The sequence below is a fragment of the Rhinatrema bivittatum genome, chromosome 2, assembly GCF_901001135.1.
Source record: "Rhinatrema bivittatum chromosome 2, aRhiBiv1.1, whole genome shotgun sequence".
Taxonomy (NCBI): domain Eukaryota; kingdom Metazoa; phylum Chordata; class Amphibia; order Gymnophiona; family Rhinatrematidae; genus Rhinatrema; species Rhinatrema bivittatum.
The window spans coordinates 237,156,744-237,178,378 of NC_042616.1; the positions used below are offsets into that span (position 1 = coordinate 237,156,744).

At 44.4% G+C, this 21,635-nt stretch overlaps 1 protein-coding gene across 3 annotated transcripts in view; it reads left to right on the forward strand.

The window, feature by feature from the left end:
- The first annotated feature begins 2,160 nt into the window (after positions 1–2,160).
- LOC115084420 (ubiquitin-conjugating enzyme E2 E2) overlaps positions 2,161–21,635 on the forward strand; it is a 537,898-nt gene continuing 518,423 nt past the window's right edge. The window contains exons 1-2 of one of the 3 annotated variants that reach the window (XM_029589296.1): positions 2,161–2,505; positions 4,048–4,225. In XM_029589296.1, coding sequence (XP_029445156.1) covers positions 4,056–4,225 — 170 coding nt within the window. In that variant the 5' untranslated portion in view covers positions 2,161–2,505; positions 4,048–4,055. Of the gene's footprint in view, positions 2,506–2,575; positions 2,595–4,047; positions 4,226–21,635 lie in introns of those variants that run through there. The other 2 variants (XM_029589295.1, XM_029589297.1) reach the window with 2 other exon arrangements.

Here is a 21,635-nt window from a genome sequence, read left to right on the forward strand (position 1 = left end):
GTGGTTAGTGCAGTTAGTATAGTTGTGTTTAAAAAAGGATTGGATAAGTTGTTGGAGGAAAAATCCATTACCTGCTATTAATTAAGTTGACTTAGATAATAACCACCGCTATTACTAGCAATTAGGGATGTGAATCATTTTTGAACGATTAAAATTATCGTCAGATAATTTTAAAATCGTCCAAAATCGTTAGAGTGCACGATACAGTACAAATGCCCCTGATTTATCGTCAGGGGCATTTGTATTGTATCGTTAAATAGGGCGCGGGAAAACCGGCACACCAAAAAAACCCTAAAACCCACCCCGAACCTTTAAAACAAATCCCCCACCCTCCCGAACCCCCCCAAAATGTTTTAAATTACCTGGGGTCCAGTGGGGGGGTCCCGACGAGATCTCCAGCTCTCTGGCCACGGCTGCGTTGAGAAATGGCACCGGTGGCCCTTTGCCCTTATCATGTGACAGGGCAAAGGTAGCGCCGGCGCCATTTTGGTTCCTGGCTCCCGACGTCACGTGTGCAGAAGATCGCCCCCGGACCCCCGCTGGACCCCCAGGGACTTTTGGCCAGCTTGGGGGGGGGGGGACCTCCTGACCCCCACAAGACTTGCCAATAATCCAGCGGGGGTCCGGGAGCGACCTCCTGCACGCGGGCCGTATTGCCAATCTTCAAAATGGCGCCGGCGCTACCTTTGCCCTCACTATGTCATACGGGCGACCATCGCAGGGTTTTTTTTTTGCAGATTTCCCTCCCCCCCCCCAGCCAAAATCGATCGTTAAGACGATCGATCACACGATTCACACCCTTACTAGCAATGGTAACTTGGAATAGACTTAGTGTTTGGGTACTTGCCAGGTTCTTGTGGCCTGGATTGGCCACTGTTGGAAACAGGATGCTGGGCTTGATGGACCCTTGGTCTGACCCAGTATGGCATTTTCTTATGTTCTTAGATGTAGTGGCTTTGCTAAAAGAAGTGGAATCACAAATTTATTCCATCTTTCTGCTGTCTTATTGTTTACTGCTGCTAATCAATCGCATGCCAGGGGTGTAAATAAAATATTATTAAATCCCCTGTGTGCGTTTACTGGATGCTGCGACTGTATAATCATAGAAGCTGTGAAATAAGGACGGAAACAGTGCTTGAATTGCAAAGGAAAAGAAGCTGGTATGAGAGCTTTTGTTCCTCCCCACAAATTGGACCTCCTGGCCTCAGGTTAAAGCTATGTCCGGTAGGGAGACGGAGCTGAACAGAGAGACTGAGGGAGCCGTGCAGACGGGGTCCAGCTCTGCACTTTCTATCTATGAGCCTCTGGGTGCCAAGTACAGGATGTGTCCTGCCCGGGACTTGCATAAGAACAGACTGCCACTTTGTTCCAAATTCTGCCGTACAGCTCAGCTGTCATCAAGGGGAATCTGCTGTACAGCAGTGTGGTGTTTGCCTTGTGTCGGTTGGCGCCATTAAAAAAAAAATATATAGTAACAGCGGGGCAGAGCTGGGGATGACTCCTGCCTCATTTAAAAGCGCAGATGGGGCAAGGGGGACTGGGAGAGGGAAAAGGGCAGGGAATGGTTGGTTTATTTTCCCCAACCGGAAACCTGTTCTGCTGCCCTTGAGTCCATCCCAATTTTAAGCAGGGAAGCTGAAGCAATTTTCATGGTTGGGGGGGGGGGGGGGGGTCTGGAAAACTGTTTTCGAACCCTGTATGATGGAAACCTGCACCGTCATTTCCAACACCTATCATTTTAATTTTAAAAAAAAAAAAGTTTTGGAAAAAGTATGTTTTAACCATTAGTACGAGTGCCAAATTTCATACGTATATATATATATATACACTTTTTTAGCATGTTTTTCATTATATAGCCTTAGAGCCAGATGCACTGTGCCACAGACACATAAGGGTCGGGGGAATTAGGTGGACACTGGTCACTCCAGGTCCTGGACTCATTGCGAAAATGAAGGAGAGGCTTCGGCCTCTTTGCTCTCTTGCAATGTGCACAGCATTGTACGTGCAGCACGCCCCACCTATCCCCTGCTTAACTTACATCGGTGCCTTGCTATTTTCTCCTGGTTGCGGCTTGCCCGAATCGTTCTGGGAGCCTGTGGTGAGAATTTTACCTTTGACCTCTGGAAAAAAAAACCAAAACCAAACAACCACCAAAAAAAAACAAAACCTGACAGCCAAACTGCTCCGTGCCCCAGCGCCCCGAGGCGGAGTCTGGACGGCAGGCAGCAAAGGGGGCAGGTCCGGAACAGACGCTCGCCTGCTGCCTGTCAGCTCCCAACCCCAGCGGCGGCGCAGGAAGGGCTCCCCTCGGCCCCCCGGGAGCCGGAACCGGAGCGGGGGAGGAGGATCGCAGGACAAAGGGTGCGGGGAGAAGAGCGATGTAACGGGAGGAGGCGGGCAGAAGCGAAGATCCTGCAGCACACACGGCCCGGAGGGCACCGAGAGAGAGAGGTGAGCCGCTGCTGCAGAGCTTTCTTCAGCGTAATTTATGGCTCGGCCAGAGAGGTACTGCAACTCTCCGAATGCACTGGAACAGAGGCGAGAGAGAGAGAGAGAAAAAAAGGGGATTTCTGGCTTGCTTAGGGAACTTTGAGGTGAACGTCTCCGGCGTGCGGGTTTTATAGCGGCGGCGGCAGCAGCAGCAGCACCAAATCCAGAAATGCGGAAATAATTTTGAGGTCCCCCCCCCCCCGACACTTTTGTACGCCTAACTGTGCCGGGCGCATTGCCCTTTGTGCGTGCGAAATACAACGCAGGGAGCTGCCAGGTTTCATGGACCTCTGGTCTGCTTTCAGCGCACCGACCCTATTAGCGTGTGAAAAGCAGGACCAAGCGGCATGAGGCGGTTTTTTTTTTTTGTCAAATATATACTTCTTTTCATTGCTTCGGGTATTGCATGGGCCATTTCCAGGAACCCCGTTCGTAGAGTAATGCTGTCTAAACAATTTAGTTAAGAAAATATGTATTGCTGTTCTTTTTATCTGAAATATATTGGTGATGATCAATGAGCGTTGCATTGTTTTGAGCTATATTTTAAGTGTCATTTGTTATCCCCACCCCCAAGACATTTTTTGGGGGGAAGGATGGTTTGAGGGGGTTCTTTTTGTTTATTTAATTTTGTAAGTAATGTATTGTGCTGGACCAAGGCTGATATCTAGCTGGGTAAGATGGGTAGGATCAGATTAAGGGGCAGTAAGCACATTATCACTTTCCTCTCCTGAAGTTGGTGGCGCAGCAGGTATAGGAATGAACTGTGTGCAGACCCTCCCAATTGCACTTCCTCTCCTCCCCTCCCCCCAGGAGAAATGATGCCAGTGAAAACTTTTGTACATTTGCTGGCATGAGCCATAAATGTACATCTGAGGAAACAATAGCCTAGAAAAGTCTGTAGAAGCCATCTCTCTCATAACTGGGGGGGATGGTGCTAGACTGACGCACCACAGCCTGGTAGAGGGTGCTGCTGCTGCTGCGTCAGTCAGTTTGACTGGTCTTATGATGGTAGTTTTTAATGACTTGGACATCTGTGCACTGGGAATTGGCCTAAGACCACAAATTCATTTTCTACAGGCCACCAAATGGATTTCAGCTGGCAATGACTTTGGTTCACATTTCAACCTGATCTTGATTTGAATTCATGACCTAGAAGACTCCATAGCCTGGTGCAATTCTTGTAAGACCTTCAAGTCTTACACTGTAAAACTTATTGTTGCACCCATTCAGAAAGGGAAAATGCTTTAATGTAGCATACAATTACACCAATAAAGGCTAAACAAATTAGCAAGCTATTCTTTCTTTGCAGAAAGTGTTTATAAAGGATGAGTGATTTGTGAAGCCCAGCCCACCCCAGAAAGGCTTGTTAACACAGTAAAACGTAGTAACCCTCAGCCACTAATTTATGCCTGTAGTTTAGTCGATTTATTACTGTCTACAGGACTTTAGCAAGGTTTTCTTGATAATTATAAATGCTTACACTGTAAATGTAATATATATATATTTTTAAAAGTTCTTACAAGCCCCTCCCCCCCCCTTTTTTTTTTTTGCCATAAGAGCTCAAGATGTCCACTGAAGGGCAGAGAGTGGACGACAGTCCAAGCACCAGCGGAGGCAGCTCTGACGGAGATCAGAGAGAAGGTGTTCAGCGAGAGAGAGAGGGAGTGCAGGCCAGAAAGAAAGAGGGTAAAATCTCCAGCAAAACCGCTGCTAAACTGTCAACCAGTGCTAAAAGGTAAGCCCCTCGTCAAGGGTTCAAACCCAGCCTTGGGGGAGACCCGAGGATTTTTAGACAGCGTTTTGCAGCATGCTTCTGCTAGCACAATATTTATTTTGTGTTTTGGCTGCAGTTTTAGGGGACCTGTATGTCGCTCAGTGCTGATTTTTCTCTTACACTGTGGCCCTAATAGTTTCTTTAACCCTATTCCTTTGCTTGTCGTTCGATGATGCTTTGTAAAACTGGAGGGGCGCTCATCTTATGCTGAAATATATTCTTCGCTATCAGTATTTCACAGGGTAGCACCTAGGGCTGTAAACCGGCATTTCTTCTGGTCCCAGTTGGCGTGCAGTGGTGAACAAGGCAATCCATGTATAGTTTTGTTGTATTAATTGATAGTTTGTTCTTCACAGTAGTTTCTAGCCCCTGGTGTCCTTCGGAGAATGGTAAAAGTCTTTAAAGGGGATCATTTTTCAAAGCCGTTTATGCACGTAAATAACTCCTCATAAAATTGCCCCGGTGCTTGTGTGCCTAAGAGCCTGCGCAGAACCCCATTTCACACAGACCTTTATGCGCGCAAAATAAGGGAAGAGGGACGTGCTGGGGCCAGCGTTTGGATTTATGCGCATACTTTTTATTTTAACAACCTTGCGCATACGTGAACCCACGTGCTGTGAATCTGAGCCTAAGTTTGCAAAGCGAACTTCTGCTTTGAAAAATGGAGGTAGTTTAGGAGCGTGGCTGCTGCGCGAGTTGCCCAGGAGGCTGCAAAATTCCTGTAAGCAATGTGCCTGCACGGGCAGGGTCAGTCACCCAGACTCCCCTTGCTTGGGCCACCGATGCTTAGCCAGGACTTCTGGGCACCTACCCTCCCGCAGGGTGGGACACAAAAAAAGAGCCCTTCCCCTCTCCCTGGCGTAACTGGGAGCAGCCATGCAAGGTTTCCCCAGAGGCAGGGGAGAGGGGCTGGCGCTATAAGGGAAATATACTTTTCTGTAGATGGTGGAGAGGGAGGCAATGACCAGAACAGATAAGAAAGGTTCGGGTTAAAATAAATAGGTAAAGTTTAACACAAGGCACGAGCAAATTTCACAACATCCACAGTAACATCAAACTTTTAACAAAAGTTACCACACTCTCTGAATATCGCTGTTTTAGCTCAGCCTCCCTCTAATGATTCAGTTAGGATTCTGCTCCAGTGATGATAATTTCTGGAACAGCAATGAAGTTTAATTGTAAATTTAAATAGTTATTCTTCTTTGAATGCCCCTGATACTATGCAAGTCAGTTCCAAAACCTGGATTCCTGCACCCCGGTGTGTCCTTCCAGGAGTCTCTTTCCCCAGGAGTCTCTTTCCCTAGAGTCTTAATAAATCTCAGACTGAAGCACACTGCGATGGTGTCCCTCCCAGTGTGAAATATTCCTCCTTTGAATAAGTGTCTCCTATTAGGGGTGTGCATTCGTTTGCAACGTATTGGCAATCCGCAACGTATAGGGCCATATTCGTTGTATTCGTTGCATCGCGAAACGTATCACGATTCCCACGAATACAACAAATCTTCACCGAATTATTTGGCCGTCTAAAGGAGCGAATTTAAACAAAACCCCACCCTCCTGATGCCCCCAAGACTTACCAAAACTCCCTGGTGGTCCAGCGGGGGTCCAGGAGTCATCTACTGCACTCACGCCGTCGGCTGCCGGTATTCAAAATGGCGCCGATAGCATTTGCCCTTACTATGACACAGGGGCTACCGGTGCCATTGGTTGGCCCCTGTCACATGGTAGGAGCACAAGATGGTGCTGGCCGTCCATTGCTCCTACCATGTGACAGGGGCCGACCAATGGCACCGGTAGCCCCTGTGACATAGTAAGGTCAAAGGCTATCGGTGCCATTTTGAATACTGGCAGCCGACGGCGTGAGTGCAGTAGATGGCACCTGGACCCCCGCTGGATCACCAGGGAGTTTTGGCAAGTCTTGGGGGGATCAGGAGGGTGGGGGGGGTTGTAGTTAATTAAATTTCAGCCGGGAAACGAATAAGAATGGAACTCATGAATGGATCGGGGCCCCCCCCCTTGCCGAATGTAAGGTATCTCCCCCCACCCCACGAATACGAATACCGAATATAACGTATGCGGTACCTCTGCACATCCCTATCACCCCATCTGTTTGCCCCACCAAACCCGTAACTGAGCTCAGCTACTGAACTTTCCACCCAGAGTGTATGGGGGTGCATGAGATAAGTCTCACCGCTGGATGCTTCGCAGTTCTGCTCTCTGACGAGTCACCAGGGGATCCAGCAGGGTCTCTAGAGCTGGGGATCCCATGTTGTAGGCTAAAAAGCCCTCCTGTCCCTCATCCTATCTGACTAAATGTCAAAGGCAAAGAAAAAGAAAGCTCTCTGTGGTAGCAGGCAGGCCTTCCGGGCCCCTGGCCTTCCTCACAGTCTGCCTGCTCTGGATGTGGGCACTGCCCTGAACTGTGACTGAACTGTAAATAATAAAACACAATTTTCTGACTGTCTAGCATCTATTTCACTTACTGCCATAGCCATCCTCTGGTTCAGCAGCAAGTGCTTTCCTTTCTCTGGCTTCAGAGGCTGCTTTGCCACTACACAACCCACAGAGGCTCTCTCTCCCGCTCTCTCTCTCTCTCTCTCTCTCTCTCTCTCTCTCTCTCTCTCACTGACTGTTTGCTTTCTTGGCTGTGTTTATCTTTCTCTGGATGCTGGAGTTCTGTAGGTTTATAGCAGCTCTGGGACACTGGTAGGCTCTGAGCACCATGCAGGCTGGCTTCCTTTATTTCTGCAGCTCTCTGCCGGCCTGGGTCTCTTTCCAAAATTCACTTTCAGGCTGCTTTACTTGCCCTAATCTTCAGCTCAGGTTTCCACTGCTCCTCCCTAGGCTTGGTGGCACAGCTCCCGATTTCACTGACAGCTCCCACTCTCTCTCTCTCTCTCCTTCTGCTGCCTCTTGCACTCGGGTGTCTCGGGGGCTCACTCCTTATGTTACCTGCCCAGCTCCTCTTCTTTCCATGCTCCTCTGTTCTTCACGTGGGCTGCCTTTGATTTTCCCAGGACGCGTCTCCTGACTCTTGCCTACAGCAAGCTCTGGGCGCCCCGTGCCTTCTGGTATCCTTTGTTCTTCCTTATTTGGACTGGCTGGTCCCCATCCTACTCTTCCCGTCAGGAAGGTTAAAACTTGCTCTTTTGTCACTTTTTCCTTCGGCTGGGTAGCGCAGCTCTGCTTGAGGGAGGGGCACTCTTTATTTTTTTTTTTTTCTGCTATTCACATTTCCCACCCTGTGATATTCATCTTGATTACTCTGATGGTGGTGATTGCCATATTGGGCTTTCAAGTCGAGAGACCCTGACTTGGCAGATTTTTCCTATTAGAATAGGGCATTACCAATCATTCTTTCAGGTTCAATTTTCCATATCTCCCCCTCCATATGACAACTTTGAACTGCCAGTGTGGTCCGCAGTAGGAATCCAAAGAATGGAACTGTGACTGTGATAGATGATTTGGTTCACTCGTTATTACCTTTGTCTGTCACAGTTTCCTTCCAATTGGTCATTAGTGTAGTGCTTTTGAGAAAATATGGCAGTTTGTATTTGCTGTTTGATTATGATTTAAAAAAAAAATAAAATAAAATGAAGAAAAAGGAAATTTGATAGTATCATCATGTTGATTTGTTAATTAGGCCAGCAGTTCTCAACCGGTGTGTCGCCAGGCACATGCAGGTGTGTCACCACACTTCCCGGGCCCCTGCTGGCCCAGCTTCTCCCCCTGCCCCAGCAAAATGGAAATTCTTCCTCACCCGGGCTTAAAATGCTGACAGGAAAGAAGAGGCCATGCTAGGTACAAGTCCGGGCAGCATTGGCCCGAAGAAGAGCAGCGAGGCCTGGAGCCAAAAAAAGGAGCAATGTCAGCCTCCGCGGCCAATAGGACTTCTTTCCAGAGGCTGTGAGGGCTGGAAGAGGAGGAGGAGGCTGTTGCTGCTGCTAGTTGTTCCGGGGGGGGGAGAAGAGAGAGTGAGTGAATGTTTGAGATCCTGTGTGTGTGTGTGTGTGTGTGTGTGTGTGTGTGTGAGAGAGAGAGACAGCATGAATGTAAGTGTGTGATCGAGAACCTGTATGTGTGAGAGAGCATGTGAACGTATGATTTAAGAGCCTGTGTGTATAAGTAAGAGAGAGAGCATGTATGTAATTGTGTGTTTGAGAGCCTATGTAAGTGAGAGAGAGAGCATGTGTGTATGATTGAGAGCCTGTGTGAGAGAGGAGAAAGTTGCAAGCAACCCCTCCCCTGCCTCCTAATTTACAACAACCTCAGGACACCTGGAAATCGAATGTCTCCAGATATGGGGAGCAGTGCATTTTTTTTATCCTTATTATTTTAATTATTGGATCTTTGTGCCTGTTGTTTTTGAAATTTTTTATTGGCATCCAGAAATTTTTTATATGAGTTTTTAATTATTGGATATTCCATTCATCATGTTTGGACTTAATCTGTTCTTTTTATTAGTATGGTTTTACTGCTGTAGATTTTATATTTCTTGCTTCATTTTATGAGAATTAGTGATTTCTTTTTTCCTTGGTTGCACTGCATACAGATACTCTGGCTTGTTCAGTTTCCAGTTCAGTTTTCGTCTGCATATTTCTATTTGTTTTATGGTCTCTTCATTCTTTGTTAGGTGAGGTTCTGCACATGTGATTGAGGTGAGGTATTCTGCTGGCGTGTAGTTTCTGTGTACCCTGGCCTGTTCCATTTTCCTAATACGAGGAGAATTGGAGTTTTAAGGCCTGCTGTAATATTTTCAGTGTTGCTTTTTCTTAGGTAAAGTGGTTACTGTTTGTGTGTTTGAAGTTAGTGCTGTTCTGGTATGGGAGGTTTATTATTTATATAATTTCTGTTCAGAGAGAGTACTCTTATCTTTCCCTTGTGTCATTCTTAATAAAAGTAATATGGGGCCTTTTTTTTTTTTTAATTTCCACCACAGATTGTAATGAGCAGTGTGTCACACATGTGAGTGTTGGCCGTCAGGTGTGTCACGATGGGAAAAAGGTTGAGAACCACTGAGCTAGGCAATAGTTCAGTTGCATCACGTGACCATGTCTGAACTGATGCTCTTCAGTTATGTCTCCACCAGTCTATACCATGCAAGGGCCTAGTGTCTGACTTGAGACCTAATGACAGTTTCTAGAAGACAGCTCCCATCATGCTTCCTTCCTTCCAGGATCCTACTGCTGCACTTTATCCCTCTGTTTAAGTATTAGTTTGCTTGTTTGTAGTCCTGGAATCTGTATGCTGCAGGCCTCTCGATTTCTTTATTTGTTTACAAATTGCTAGCTCGCCAGTCGCCATTTCTTGGCAGTTTACAATAAAAACATTCACGATATTTATTACTAAACAAGCATATCTTACAAGACATAGAGTAATCCATAAAAGCAGATGATAAATAAAATGGAAATAAAGAAATTAAAACTTAAAAACAAATATAAAAGCCACAGAAACGAATAATTACACATCCTCCCAAATCTTATCTGCTATTATCCTTATTCAGTCTGCCTAAACAGCTGAGCAGCTAGACTTCTCTACCAGTTAAACATATCTCTCTCCTTGGATAAAATTACAATATCTGCACATAAACAAATTCTTATTTCAATGTAAATATTTCTCAGCACTTCCTCCTCTTTGTAGCCAGTTTTTGTTCCATGCAGGTAGCACAACCTTCTTTAAAGAAAAACTCATGACCTAGCTAAAATAACACATAAATACCGTAACTAATAAATAAGCCAATAAGAAACTAATCTTGAGTCCTTCAGTGACTTCTGAACTTGATGTCATTTAAATGGTCAAAAACAAAAGTTGTAAAACATATTATATCACTAAAAGACCATGACAAGTTTTGGTAAGTCTTGGGGGGGGATTAAGGAGGGTGAGGGGTTTAAATTTTTATTTAGGATCAACAATCGCGATTTCCAACTTATTCAACATAGCTATGTTGAATAAGTTGGAAATCCGATCGTTTTCGCCTCATCACTTTTTTAAGTTAAAAAACAAAAATAAGTTGCGTTTTACATTTTAAGTTCAAAACGAATGCACACCCCTACTAGTTTATGAATTCCTATAAAAACTAACAGCAAAATCTTAAATTTGCTAATCCAAGCTATGGAAAATCAGTGGAGCTTGGCCAAAGCAGTAGAGATGTATTCCTGAAGCGGTGTGCCGGTAATAATACAGGCAGCCAGCATATTATAGTGTTTGGTACATTTAAATATAATGAATTACAGTAATCAAAAGATGTGATTTGTTACGTGTGCCGGCCGCGGCAGACCCGCGGCTCAGCCCCCTCACCTTTCTCTGACGAATCCAGGGCCTAGTTCCGCATCTCTGACAGCGGTGGGCCGCCAGCTCCGTCCTCGGGCCTCCCTGGGTGCCTCAGCCTCAGCTACAGACCTCTGTACTCTGCTTCGGGCCTCTCCACGTGGCCCGCGGAGAGACGCCACCGACCAGCGCCATGCCCCTCCCTAGGCACGCGCGCGTATCACTGATTCTTTTGAAGGGCCCGTGGCGGGAACTTGGCCGCGGCCCCGGATGATGACATCACCAGAGCTCCGGTACTTAAGACTGGGCTCGGCTCTCAATGATCGCCTTTGCAACAGATCTCCACGCTGGGCGTGTACTCGTTGCCTCCTGGTGATTCTCCTGCGTTCCTAGTTCCTGTTCCTTGCAAGTTCCTGTTCCTCTTTTAGACATGTAGAGATTCTGTTGCTAGCCTTAGGAAAAGATTTATTAATTGGTACAAAAAATTGGATGCCATCTGCATATAACCTGGTGGGCCATCAACCTTCAAGCTTGTCAGACTGCTTTCAGTGCAGACTGGCAACAGTGGAGATTCAGTAGGGCTGCAGGACTATGTTCCCAGGCCTGAATCAGACCAGGAAAGGTGCCAAAGGGCCATGGACTATGATTCCAGGCCTAGTCCAGGAGAATATAGTAGACTATACCTATCCTGGGTCTCTTTGAGTTCACCAGAGCTTGCGCGCCCATATGCACATATATGACGCCCACGCACTTGTTTTTAAAGTTACCATCTGAGACCTAGATTTATCAAATTACTATAAATATCATGGGAATAGCGCCCATGATAAAAAAGGCTAATTTTCCTGATACCGCATCGCGTAGGTATTTTCTGCAATGTACGATACATTTATCACACCACATATAATTTTCACATTACATGCTGAATAAGCTACCGCAGCCATGTTACCAACCGAAAACATTTTTATCAGGAATAGCTCTTTGGGCTGTTAGCTAGGGAGAGGGAGAGAGAGAGAGATTCACATAAAAGTTAACTATTTATACCACTGTAAGAGGGGGCACTAGTACCTCGGGATGAGGTTTGTGTGGTAGAGTAGGTTTAGGGGGGCAGTTTTTCATGCACAGTCATATGTATGAACAGCATGGTTGCCATCAGTGAAGATTTTATATGATTTGGAGTGATGAAAGGTAAAAGAAGAGTAGATTTGTACCATTTACTCTCTACTTAGCTTGATTGTAGCTAGGTAGAGAGTGCATCAAGTTAGGTAGAGAGAACATTCTACAAATCTACACTTTTACCTTTCATCACTCCAAATGACAGTAAATCTTCACTTTCGGCAACTATGCAGTTTGTACCTATGACTGTGCATGTAAAACTGACCCCAAAACCTACCTCACCCCAAGTTCATAATGCCCCTTCTTACAGTGGTATAAAAAGTTAACTTAGAATTGAGCCTCCACATAAGCTCTCTTTCTCTCCCCTCCCCCTCCCAAACCGGCATTTGTATTAAAAACGTTTAGGCCCTTAATGCACAATTAATGCAGGGATAAAGCACAGAGAAAAGGGGTTGTTATTTCCGGCATTAAAACCTGCTTTAGTGTGCATTACTTTATCGCACTCTCTACGTTAATTGACCCTTATTTCCATTTACTCCTCCCAAACTCTTCCCACTCGAATACTGCAGTATTTATCGAGCGTGTTATGGCATTATCGCAGGCATTAGCGCCCTAACGCATTTTGATAAATGACCCTGTGAGTTAGGAAAGGCTTGTGGCTGAATCGGTGGTGGACAGACTTTTTTCTTTGACTCATTTGGTGAGGGTTATCTTTTGAAGGGAACCATCTGTTTTGCTTACCTTTTGGATAAGATATGGTGGAGAATAAAAGATGGCTTTTCTCCCAGGAGAGAGTGCCTCAAATAGTTTTTTTTTATTTTCATACTGATCTTTGCAGAGGGGTTGCAGTGAGAGATTGAATTCCAAGCCTTACAGGAACTTCTAGCTCTGAAATTCCCTGTTCTTTCCAACATGAGAAGGTGCTGCAAACCAGAGCTGGGAGGGCCCTCTTCAAATGACACACAATCAAGACTGGGAGAGAGAGGAGGAAGAATTCAATGGTAGTGGAACAGTAAGACATTTTGGGATGATAGAAGAGTTACCCGAGACCCTCTGGGATGCTTAGGTGTGCCCCATAAACTCTTTCATACTGCCATAAAAATCGGGTGGATTTTGAATGGTACTGGATCTGAAGAAACTGAACAAGATTACAGAAGACGTCTTCCAAAGGACTTCCTGTCCATACCTAAATATTTCTTCTACTTTTTGCAAAATGTGAGTCTCGGAGACTAATTGTTCTCTGGGACTTTAATGTCCACACAGACTGTCCTGACACTGAAGGCTCATAATTTGTTGGCAGCCTTTTCTTCACTGCATTTTCCTCCGACACTCACTGAACCCATGCATATGGTGGGCCATATTTTAGATTGAGTATTTTTATCCTTTAAATAGTGACATTTGTCTATGGATAATTGGCAGTTTAATCCTGCCTGCTGGTCTGATTATTTCATGATTCATTTTAGTCTCAAAGGATCGCCCTTTCTCATTGATGGCGTCTTCTCTTGTCACTGTATTTAATTTAGAAAGAAAATTGACCCAGATAGTTTTTTTGGATAGAGCTGGAAGCCTGTCCTTTGAATTAATTAGCTCATCAAATAGCCAAATGTACAACTGGATTGTGTCTTTGAAGAATTAGCACCTGAGAAAATGTGCCAAATGCCTTGTATTACATCCTCACCTTGCAAGTGTTGAAACAGGAAAATTGATGCTCAAAATGTCTTTGGCATAAATCCAGGCTGGAGCAAGATAGATGGCATTGCCTAGCCCCATGTTAAGGCACATAAAGTTACCATTTTGGAGGCCAAGCATTCTTTATATCAAAGTAGAATAAAGACTAGGTAGAATAAAATGCCACAGATATTAGCATGGCAAAGAACTTGGCTCAGCCTTGTAATCATTTGTTTTCCACATTGCATTCCTTATTAGATTTGAGTACTTTTGCATGATTTTTTTATTTAAAAAATTCAGGAGAGCCATCTATATTTGTATGTAATATCTTGCCTAATAAAGTGCAGAGATTTATCCTGTGCCCTGTGTTTGGTCAGATTTCAGACCAATTAATAGCAATGAGATTGCTGCATTTTTGGGGAAGGCACGAGTTTCTACTTGCACTTTGGATACGTGTCCATCATCTTTGATTAAGCTGTCAGGAAACATACTCATTGATGCTATCACATCAATTATCAGTATATCACTGAATGAGGAATTGTTTTCTGAATCTTTTAAGCATGCTTTAATCAAGCCATTATTAAAGAAACGTATTCTGGATGCTAATTAGGTAGACAATTATAGACTGATGGCAAACCTCCCATTTTTGGCTAAGTTGTTGGAGAGAGCTATCTTGGATCAGCTTGATGAATTTATATCCTGCCAATAACTCTCTCAATTCTTTCCAGTCCAGTTTCTGAGTTGATTTTAGAATTGCGATGGCTCTGGTAAATATAGCAGATGATTTACGACTAGGTTTGGATAAGGGGAAATGTATTCTTGTTAATCTTGTTGGATCTCTCACACTGTGGATCATGAGATCTTGAGAAGATCAGGGTCCTCAGTGTCTGAGGAAGAGCTCCCCGATAATTTAAATTCTTCCTGAAGAACTGTGTATATACAGTGGTGTGGGGGAAAATGTCCCTAGTTCTCTGAAATGTGGGGTTCCTGAGGGGGCAATCTTGTCCCCTGTACTATTTAATATCTATTTGTGTCCTGTTTTGGATATTATTAGATCTTTGAGATTCTAAGGACAATGCTATGCAGATGACTTACAGATTTATTGCCCTCTGGAGAATAAGCTGGCTGAATCTGTGACATCCATCAACATGTGTCTTCATCTAGTATGGACTTGATGAAGTTGAGTGGGCAGTCATTGAGTGTTTCAAAAACAGAAGTGCTTGCAGTGAGTAGGCTGGGGTGACTTTGTTAGACTTCGATTTTTTTGGTTGGAACTGTCTTTCTTTTAAAACTCTAGGATAAAAGCTAGAGTGTAATTCTGGATTGGCACCTTAATTCTGAGAGTCATATTGCTCAAGTCTGTAGGAAATCTTGCTTCAAATTACGGCTTGTATATTCTTTGAAACTATGTCTATCTTCTGTTCAACTCCAGTTTTTTTAGTCTTGAGTTTTAGCCCTAGTGAATTACTGTAATTCTTTGATCATGAAGCTTTCTTTAAAATTCTTAATTTTCAAAGACATTTCCATGGGTGACCTAGTGCTTTACCCATGAAAATGGCTTGTTATAAAATTGCTTGCTTGATATGCAGGTGAACTTATACATATCCTATATGCACATAAGTTTACAGAGACAGAGCGGAGGTGTTTTCAGGGGCAGAGCTGGGCAGTAGTTTGGAGTTTTGGACATACATTTTGCATTTTCAAAAGTATGCACATAAATTTTCACCAAAAATGTCTGTGTATGAATTAACAGGTGTAATCGTGCGTGGGTTTTGGAAGGGTAATATTCAAAGCAAAAATACATGCATAAGTTTGCATTGAAAACTGGTGTATCTGATGCGTGTATTTGCTGACTTTCTTATACGGGCTGTTAGAAAATTACCCTTTAAATGGTCTACAGATGATTCAAAATGTAGCCACAAGATTGATTTCAGGAGTTGGTGTTAGGGAACATATACAACACCAACAAAATTTAATTAGGTATTCATTTGACCACATGAAGTTATAATCCATTTGTGTAGGTTTGCTCTAAGGGATGATATTGTTTGATTTTTTTTTTGTGCCTTGTTTTGTTTACATTACATTTGATATTTGTTTTTTTACCCAAATTAGGTTGATTTTTATATTTTATTGATGTGATATTATGTTTAATTTGTACATCATCTAGAGCTAGGGACAGGCGATTTAAAAAATACATGAATACAATTTTAACTCCTGAGACTAAACATCCCAGGCTGAGTTCAAACTATGTAGCATCTCAGAACCATTGCTGGTGAAAATGGCACTCCAGACACGAGTTGCTGTGGGCATCCCCCTCCCCTGGATGGTTGCATGGCTTCTGTGACTGCACCCACTTTACAGCAGACAGGGTCATTATTAGCCATCCTGGGAAGCACAAAGGCATGTCCAATGGGGAAATAAGGAAATGGACCAGTGTTTGCTGCTTTTGCCCTGTCTTTGCACACCTGCCAGCTTGGTGCCACAGACAGGAACCCATCTTGCCCTGTAACTTCCTAACCAAGGAAACTTGCATCTATAGAGATCAACATCTAATTTTTTTTTTGACAACTACTTTTTCTAGATAAAATTGATTCTTTTCATCCTCAAGGTTATTTACATTCTTGAGATGGCTGATGTGAAGACTACTCTTGGTAACTTTCATGGTTTTAGTAAAATATGTTGCAATGATGGGGGAGGAAATCCCAGTTGTTTAAGAGTCATCCCTTCCATCTCTTGTGTGGGTTCTTCAAAGTAAGTCATGCAGCTGATAAAGTTGACCTGATGGGGACATCATGCTTCAGACACCACTATTCATTGTTCTCCTGTGTATGGATAAGGAGGACATCCCCTTACTCATAGAAACTTAGAAATGACGGCAGAAGAAGACCAATAGGCCCATCCAATCTGCCCAGGAAGCTTTCACACTTATTTTCTCATACTTATCTGTTACTTCGACTGCTGAGTTCAGGGCCCTTATTGGTAACTTTTTTTGATTTTAATTTCCTTCCACCCCTACCACTGATGTAGAGAGCAGTGTTGGAGCTGCATCAAAGTGAAGTATAAGGCTTAATGTTTGAGGGTAGAAACCGTCGTATTGAGCAATTTACCCCAATGTTTGTATACTCATACTGCTCAGATCAATGCCTTGTTAGATGTTGTCTGGATGTAAATCCTATTTCTTCATTCCCCCTGCCGTTGAAGCAGTGAGCTGCGCTGGGTATGCATTCAGGCTTAATTTGTTAGGGGTAGTAACTGCCGCAATAAGCAAGCTACTCCCGTGCTTATTTGTTTACTCAGACCGTGCAATTCACTCCTTGTTGGTTGTTGTCTGAATATAAATCCTCTTTTCTTCATTCCCCCTGCCATTGAAGCAGTGAGCTGCGCTGGATATGCTTTACAAGTGAAGTAACAAGCTTAATTGGTTCAGGGTAGTAACCACCACAGCAAGCAAGCTACTCCCACGCTTATTTGTTTACCCAGACTGTGCTACCTTGTTGGTTGTTGCCTGAATGCAAATCCTCTTTTCCACATTTCCTCTTGCCATTGAAGCATAGAGCAATGTTGGAGTCGCATTAACCGTGTGAATGTTTATTGAATAAGGGTATTAATAACCAGTTAGTAGCCGTCATTCCCACAAGCCACCCCCATTCCTCTTCTCTTCATTCCCATCCTCCAGGCTTTATGGATCCACAGTGTTTATCCCACACCCCTTTGAAATCCTTCACAGTTTTGGTCTTTACCACTTCCTCTGGAAGGGCATTCTAGGCATCCACCACCCTCTCTGTGAAGAAATACTTCCTGATATTGGTTCTTAGTCTTCCTCCCTGGAGTTTTAAATCATGACCCCTGGTTCTGCTAATTTTTTTCATCCATAAAAATCAGGCTGGCTCAATAATGGACACTGGCACATGGTATTAATTCCAAAAAAACAACTTGCGACTTTATTTTCTGGTATATCTAGCCAGCCAAGAACTGTTTACATGGATGAGAAAGTGAGTTACAAGATACTGAATAAGTCAGAAAAAAATCATGTGCTTTTATAAAGTGAATAATTACAATTATTGCTTACCTCAAAGGGTCACCATGTTATCCTCTTCTACCTTTTCTCTCCTTCAGCCATATAAGAGGGCTGATTTTTCCCTTTAGATATATCCATACCAAAACTCTCTTCAAATGGGCAAAAATATGTTAGCACCAAATTCCATGACAGTACAATACACAATCACTTTCACCAGGGCACTGCTCATGCCCCAAAACATCCTAGACCTATTTAAACAAATATCTCCATTATCATCCTTCCAGGTTTTTTCCCCAGACACAGCACTAGTAAGAACTTTTCTAAGATGACGCCGGCCGTCCATTTCTCCTACCATGTGACAGGGGCCGACCAATGGCACAGTAGGCCCTGTCACATGGTAAAGGCAAAGGGCCACTGGTGCCATTTTGTTTACTGGCTGCCGACGACCTGAGATCGGGAGATCGCTCCCGGGACCCCCGCTGAACCACCACAGATTTTAGGCAAGCTTTGGGGTGATCCGGAGGGTGGGTGTTGTAAATAACTAAATTTTAAGGGTTGGGTGTGTTTGGTTTTTTTTTCGGCGAAAATTGGCCAACATGTAACCCGACCCAAGATATAAAAATGAAGCACATCTCTACTCTCTAGCCACTGGCCTGTCTTCTTCACCAATATGGCGAACTCATCTGAGGAAGGAGGACACCTCTCCTTTTCTTCTGAACTAGGTTCCCCAGACCTCACACATAAGGAATACTACAGGGCAGATTCCGACTGGATTAATTAGCCCTACTCCTGTACACGTCTCCTGTTGACATATGGTAGTTCCCTTTGGAGGGAAGAACCCCACTCCTTGTCATTCCAGTACTTGTTGGTTTCTTGGCCTTAGATCTCTTCCTTTCATGGAGAGAGCCCCTGCAGGATCCCAAGCCACTTGAAAGGTCCCCGGGCTTCCCAGCCAATAGGCCAAGTACTTCAGGGTAGTCACATCTCTGGAGGCTCCTATTTCCTACCCTATATAAGAGAGGGCAGGGAAGGAAAGGCAAAAACTTGCCAAATCTCCACTCTTGTATATTTTCCTCTTCAAACTTGGGATTCAATAGGAATAATCATCCAAACCTTAAAAGGAAAAGACTTATATTTTCCCCCAAACACGTTATTTTTGACTCAACCAATGCTCACTTAACAAGAAATGCCATCCAGTGAACAAACATCATTACAAGCAATAATTATTTATACATTGTTACCCCCACCACTATATGTCTCAGAATTTCTGGGGGTCTCCTCCAGCCCTCTGTACTTCCCAGGCTCAAATGACAGGCACAAATCAGGGACTCCCTACACAAACAAACATAGGAACCATAAAAACTGTTCTGCCCTTTTTGTGTGCCCACCTACTTGGCCCTCGCCATCAGGCAAACCATCTTGTTTGGTAATCTTACATACCGATCTGAATCATATGATACCTAGTAGTAAGGTTAAGTCCTGTTGTGGCTTACAAGATTTAGGGGTAAATTTTTCAAAGACATGCCAATTTTATAACATGCATGTGTCGCCGTGCGCAAGTTATAAAATCCGATACCCGCTTACACATGCGCGCGGGTCCCAACTAGTGTGTGTGGGATTTTTTTTAACACATACAAGGCAGCGAGATCAGGCCTTTGCCCAGTTCCCTATCCTCCTAACTAACCTTCTTCCCTTTTCCCTTCTCCACCCCGACCCCTAAACCCATCCTAACTAACCTATTTGTTTTGTTTCACAACTTACCTGCTCCTCCAGGCAGAAGTAAGTTGTGCGCCGCTGGCCAGCTGCTGGCCCGCCCATCACCGGGACAGCGCAAAATGGGGCTGTCCCGACCATCCCCCACCCTGCGCACATTCCACTCCTGGGGTGCCCCCAGCCTGCTCCTTTTCAGTAACCCGGTACTTCTGCGCATACCGGCAGATACGTGTGTGGCTGGGCCGCTATGAAAATGCATTCGGCATGCGCGGCCAGGCCATGCATGTATCTGTCAGCATTGGCGCGTTGAAAATTCCCCCATTAGTTTCTTGACTACCACAAAGTGAAGCACCTTCTGATCTTATAGTGTTCTGCATGAATGCTTGAGTAATGAGGGAATTGTGGAATGCCTTATTTGCATTTCAGCAAAAATTAGTGTAAAAAGAGGTTTGTATAATGTACTTTGAGAAACAGGGATGAAGAGTCTGAATATGGTTGCAAACACCTTGAGCGTTCTTCTGTGTGAAGAAGAAAATTCATAATTTGTCGTCATTCTAGGTGACAGGAAACCAAATCACAAGTGTCTGGCTGTGCAGAAGTCAGCAACTGGGGGAATGGGTACTGAAGCTGGAAGTTATTTAATTTGCATTTGAAAGGTAGGGGTATCCCAGTATTGAACCCAAGTGTTACGATTTTACAGAAAAGCTCCCAGATTTGTCTAGAGAGTGAAGAATTTGGGATTTTGGAGGTGGTGTAGTACTTTTTTGCTGTATGTTTTTCTTGTATGGTCTTTGATGAGTTAAAATTTATTAAGGCAGAAGTGGTTCTCATAGTGCCTTATTGGTCAAAAAATCCCAGATTTCCAGTTGATAGAGCATTTCAGATGTCTGGTAAAAACAAAATATTATCTGACAAGGGTTGGTTTTTCATGTGACCAGAAATCACTATGACTGATGGCTTAGAGATTCAGAGGATTACTTTGAGAGAGTAAAGGCTATTTTGACATTACTAGAAGACTGATTGAGATCAAGAGAAACCTTTGTGTATGAGTTTATTGTATTTGTAGTAACTTTGCTTCTTGATTTTGGATAATACATTTTATCTTATCCTTAGAGAGAGACTGTTTTTTTGCAAAAAATAATTACCTAACATAATCTCTCAATGCCTAGATAGATACTCTTGTGTTCATCCAGTGGAGTCCTTGTACAAAAGTGTGCTAATGCTTTAGTAAGCTTTTACATGCGTTAAAAGATTTTTTTAGCCTGAGCAATCTAGTTTACTCACATTAACAGCATGTTGCATTTTGCAGTTTTCAGGAGATCCTCGCGAGCACGCTACTTACCCCAATCCGGGAATCCATTATAACAGATGGCATAGCAGGATGCCGCCAGCCCTCCTTAGCATTCACGCGTGATGATGCTGAGCCTCTTAAAGGGCCCAAAGCGTGAGAATCCCCACAGCACTCTTAGATGATGCCTTCAGCCTCTCTCTATTTAAGGCTACTTCAGAAACCCTTCCAGCACCTCAGCAACAGTTCCAACTGTCTCGGTAGTGCATATTGCATCATCTGCCCAGCCTAATCCTGCCTCGACAGCCCTGCTTTATCCTGTTCTTGCTCCGCCTCCCGGTCTCCTAGCTCCTCAGCTGGATACCCAGTATTGACATCTGCTTGGACCCTCGTTTCGCCTGATAGCTGCATGCCACCAACCTCTGCCTGGTTCCTCGTTTCAACTGTTAGATGCCTACTTCTTACCCTAGCCTGGCCCTGGACACCACTTCCTCACCTACTCCTGCCAGTCCTAGCATTGAAAGGCTCAACTTGAGGAGAACGAGGCCTGGTGTAGGTGAAGCCTCACTCCAGTCTCTGTCATGCCAGGGTCCTCCTGCTGTCAGTGAGAACCTGTGGGGCTTTTCCCCACAGGTTGAGCCAATCGTACCCCAGCTTAAAGGTCTATAGACACAACAGTTTTCTGAGGCCATGGACTTGGCAGACTTGTCTTCGCTCCAAGCAATTCCAGGCTTGGCCCTCAGGCTTCAAGAGAAACAGGGAGTCTTGGGGCAACTCTCAACCCCCTTATTCTTCGCTTGGATGCACTGACTTTGGCAGCTGTCATGTCTCCTCCTGTGGTCATGCCTACGCTGCCTGCACCTGTTAACTGGCCAGTTCCTCAACTCCAAGTGCCTCCATGTTACTCTGGGTATTCCAAACAATGCTGAGGATTCCTTAATCAGTGCAGGATGCATTTTCAGCTTTAGGCAGCTCTTTTTCCTGACAATTATTGCAAGACAACCTACATCCTCTCTTTGCTGGATGGGCCCACTGGCATGGGTTTCCTCTTTCTGGGAGCAAACAGATCCCATTTTGCTAGACCTCCCTGTCTTCATGGAACTGTTTCACTCTATATTTGAAGAACCCAGTTGAGCGACTTCACTGGCTTCAGACTTGTTCCACATATGCCAAGGCTCCCGAAACTTGGCTGAATATGTTGTGGAATTCCAAACCTTGCCCTCAGAGCTCAATTGGTCCAAGGACATGCTGCTCACCATTTTGCTGAAAGACCTCTTGTAGAGGATAAAGGACGAGCTTACAGC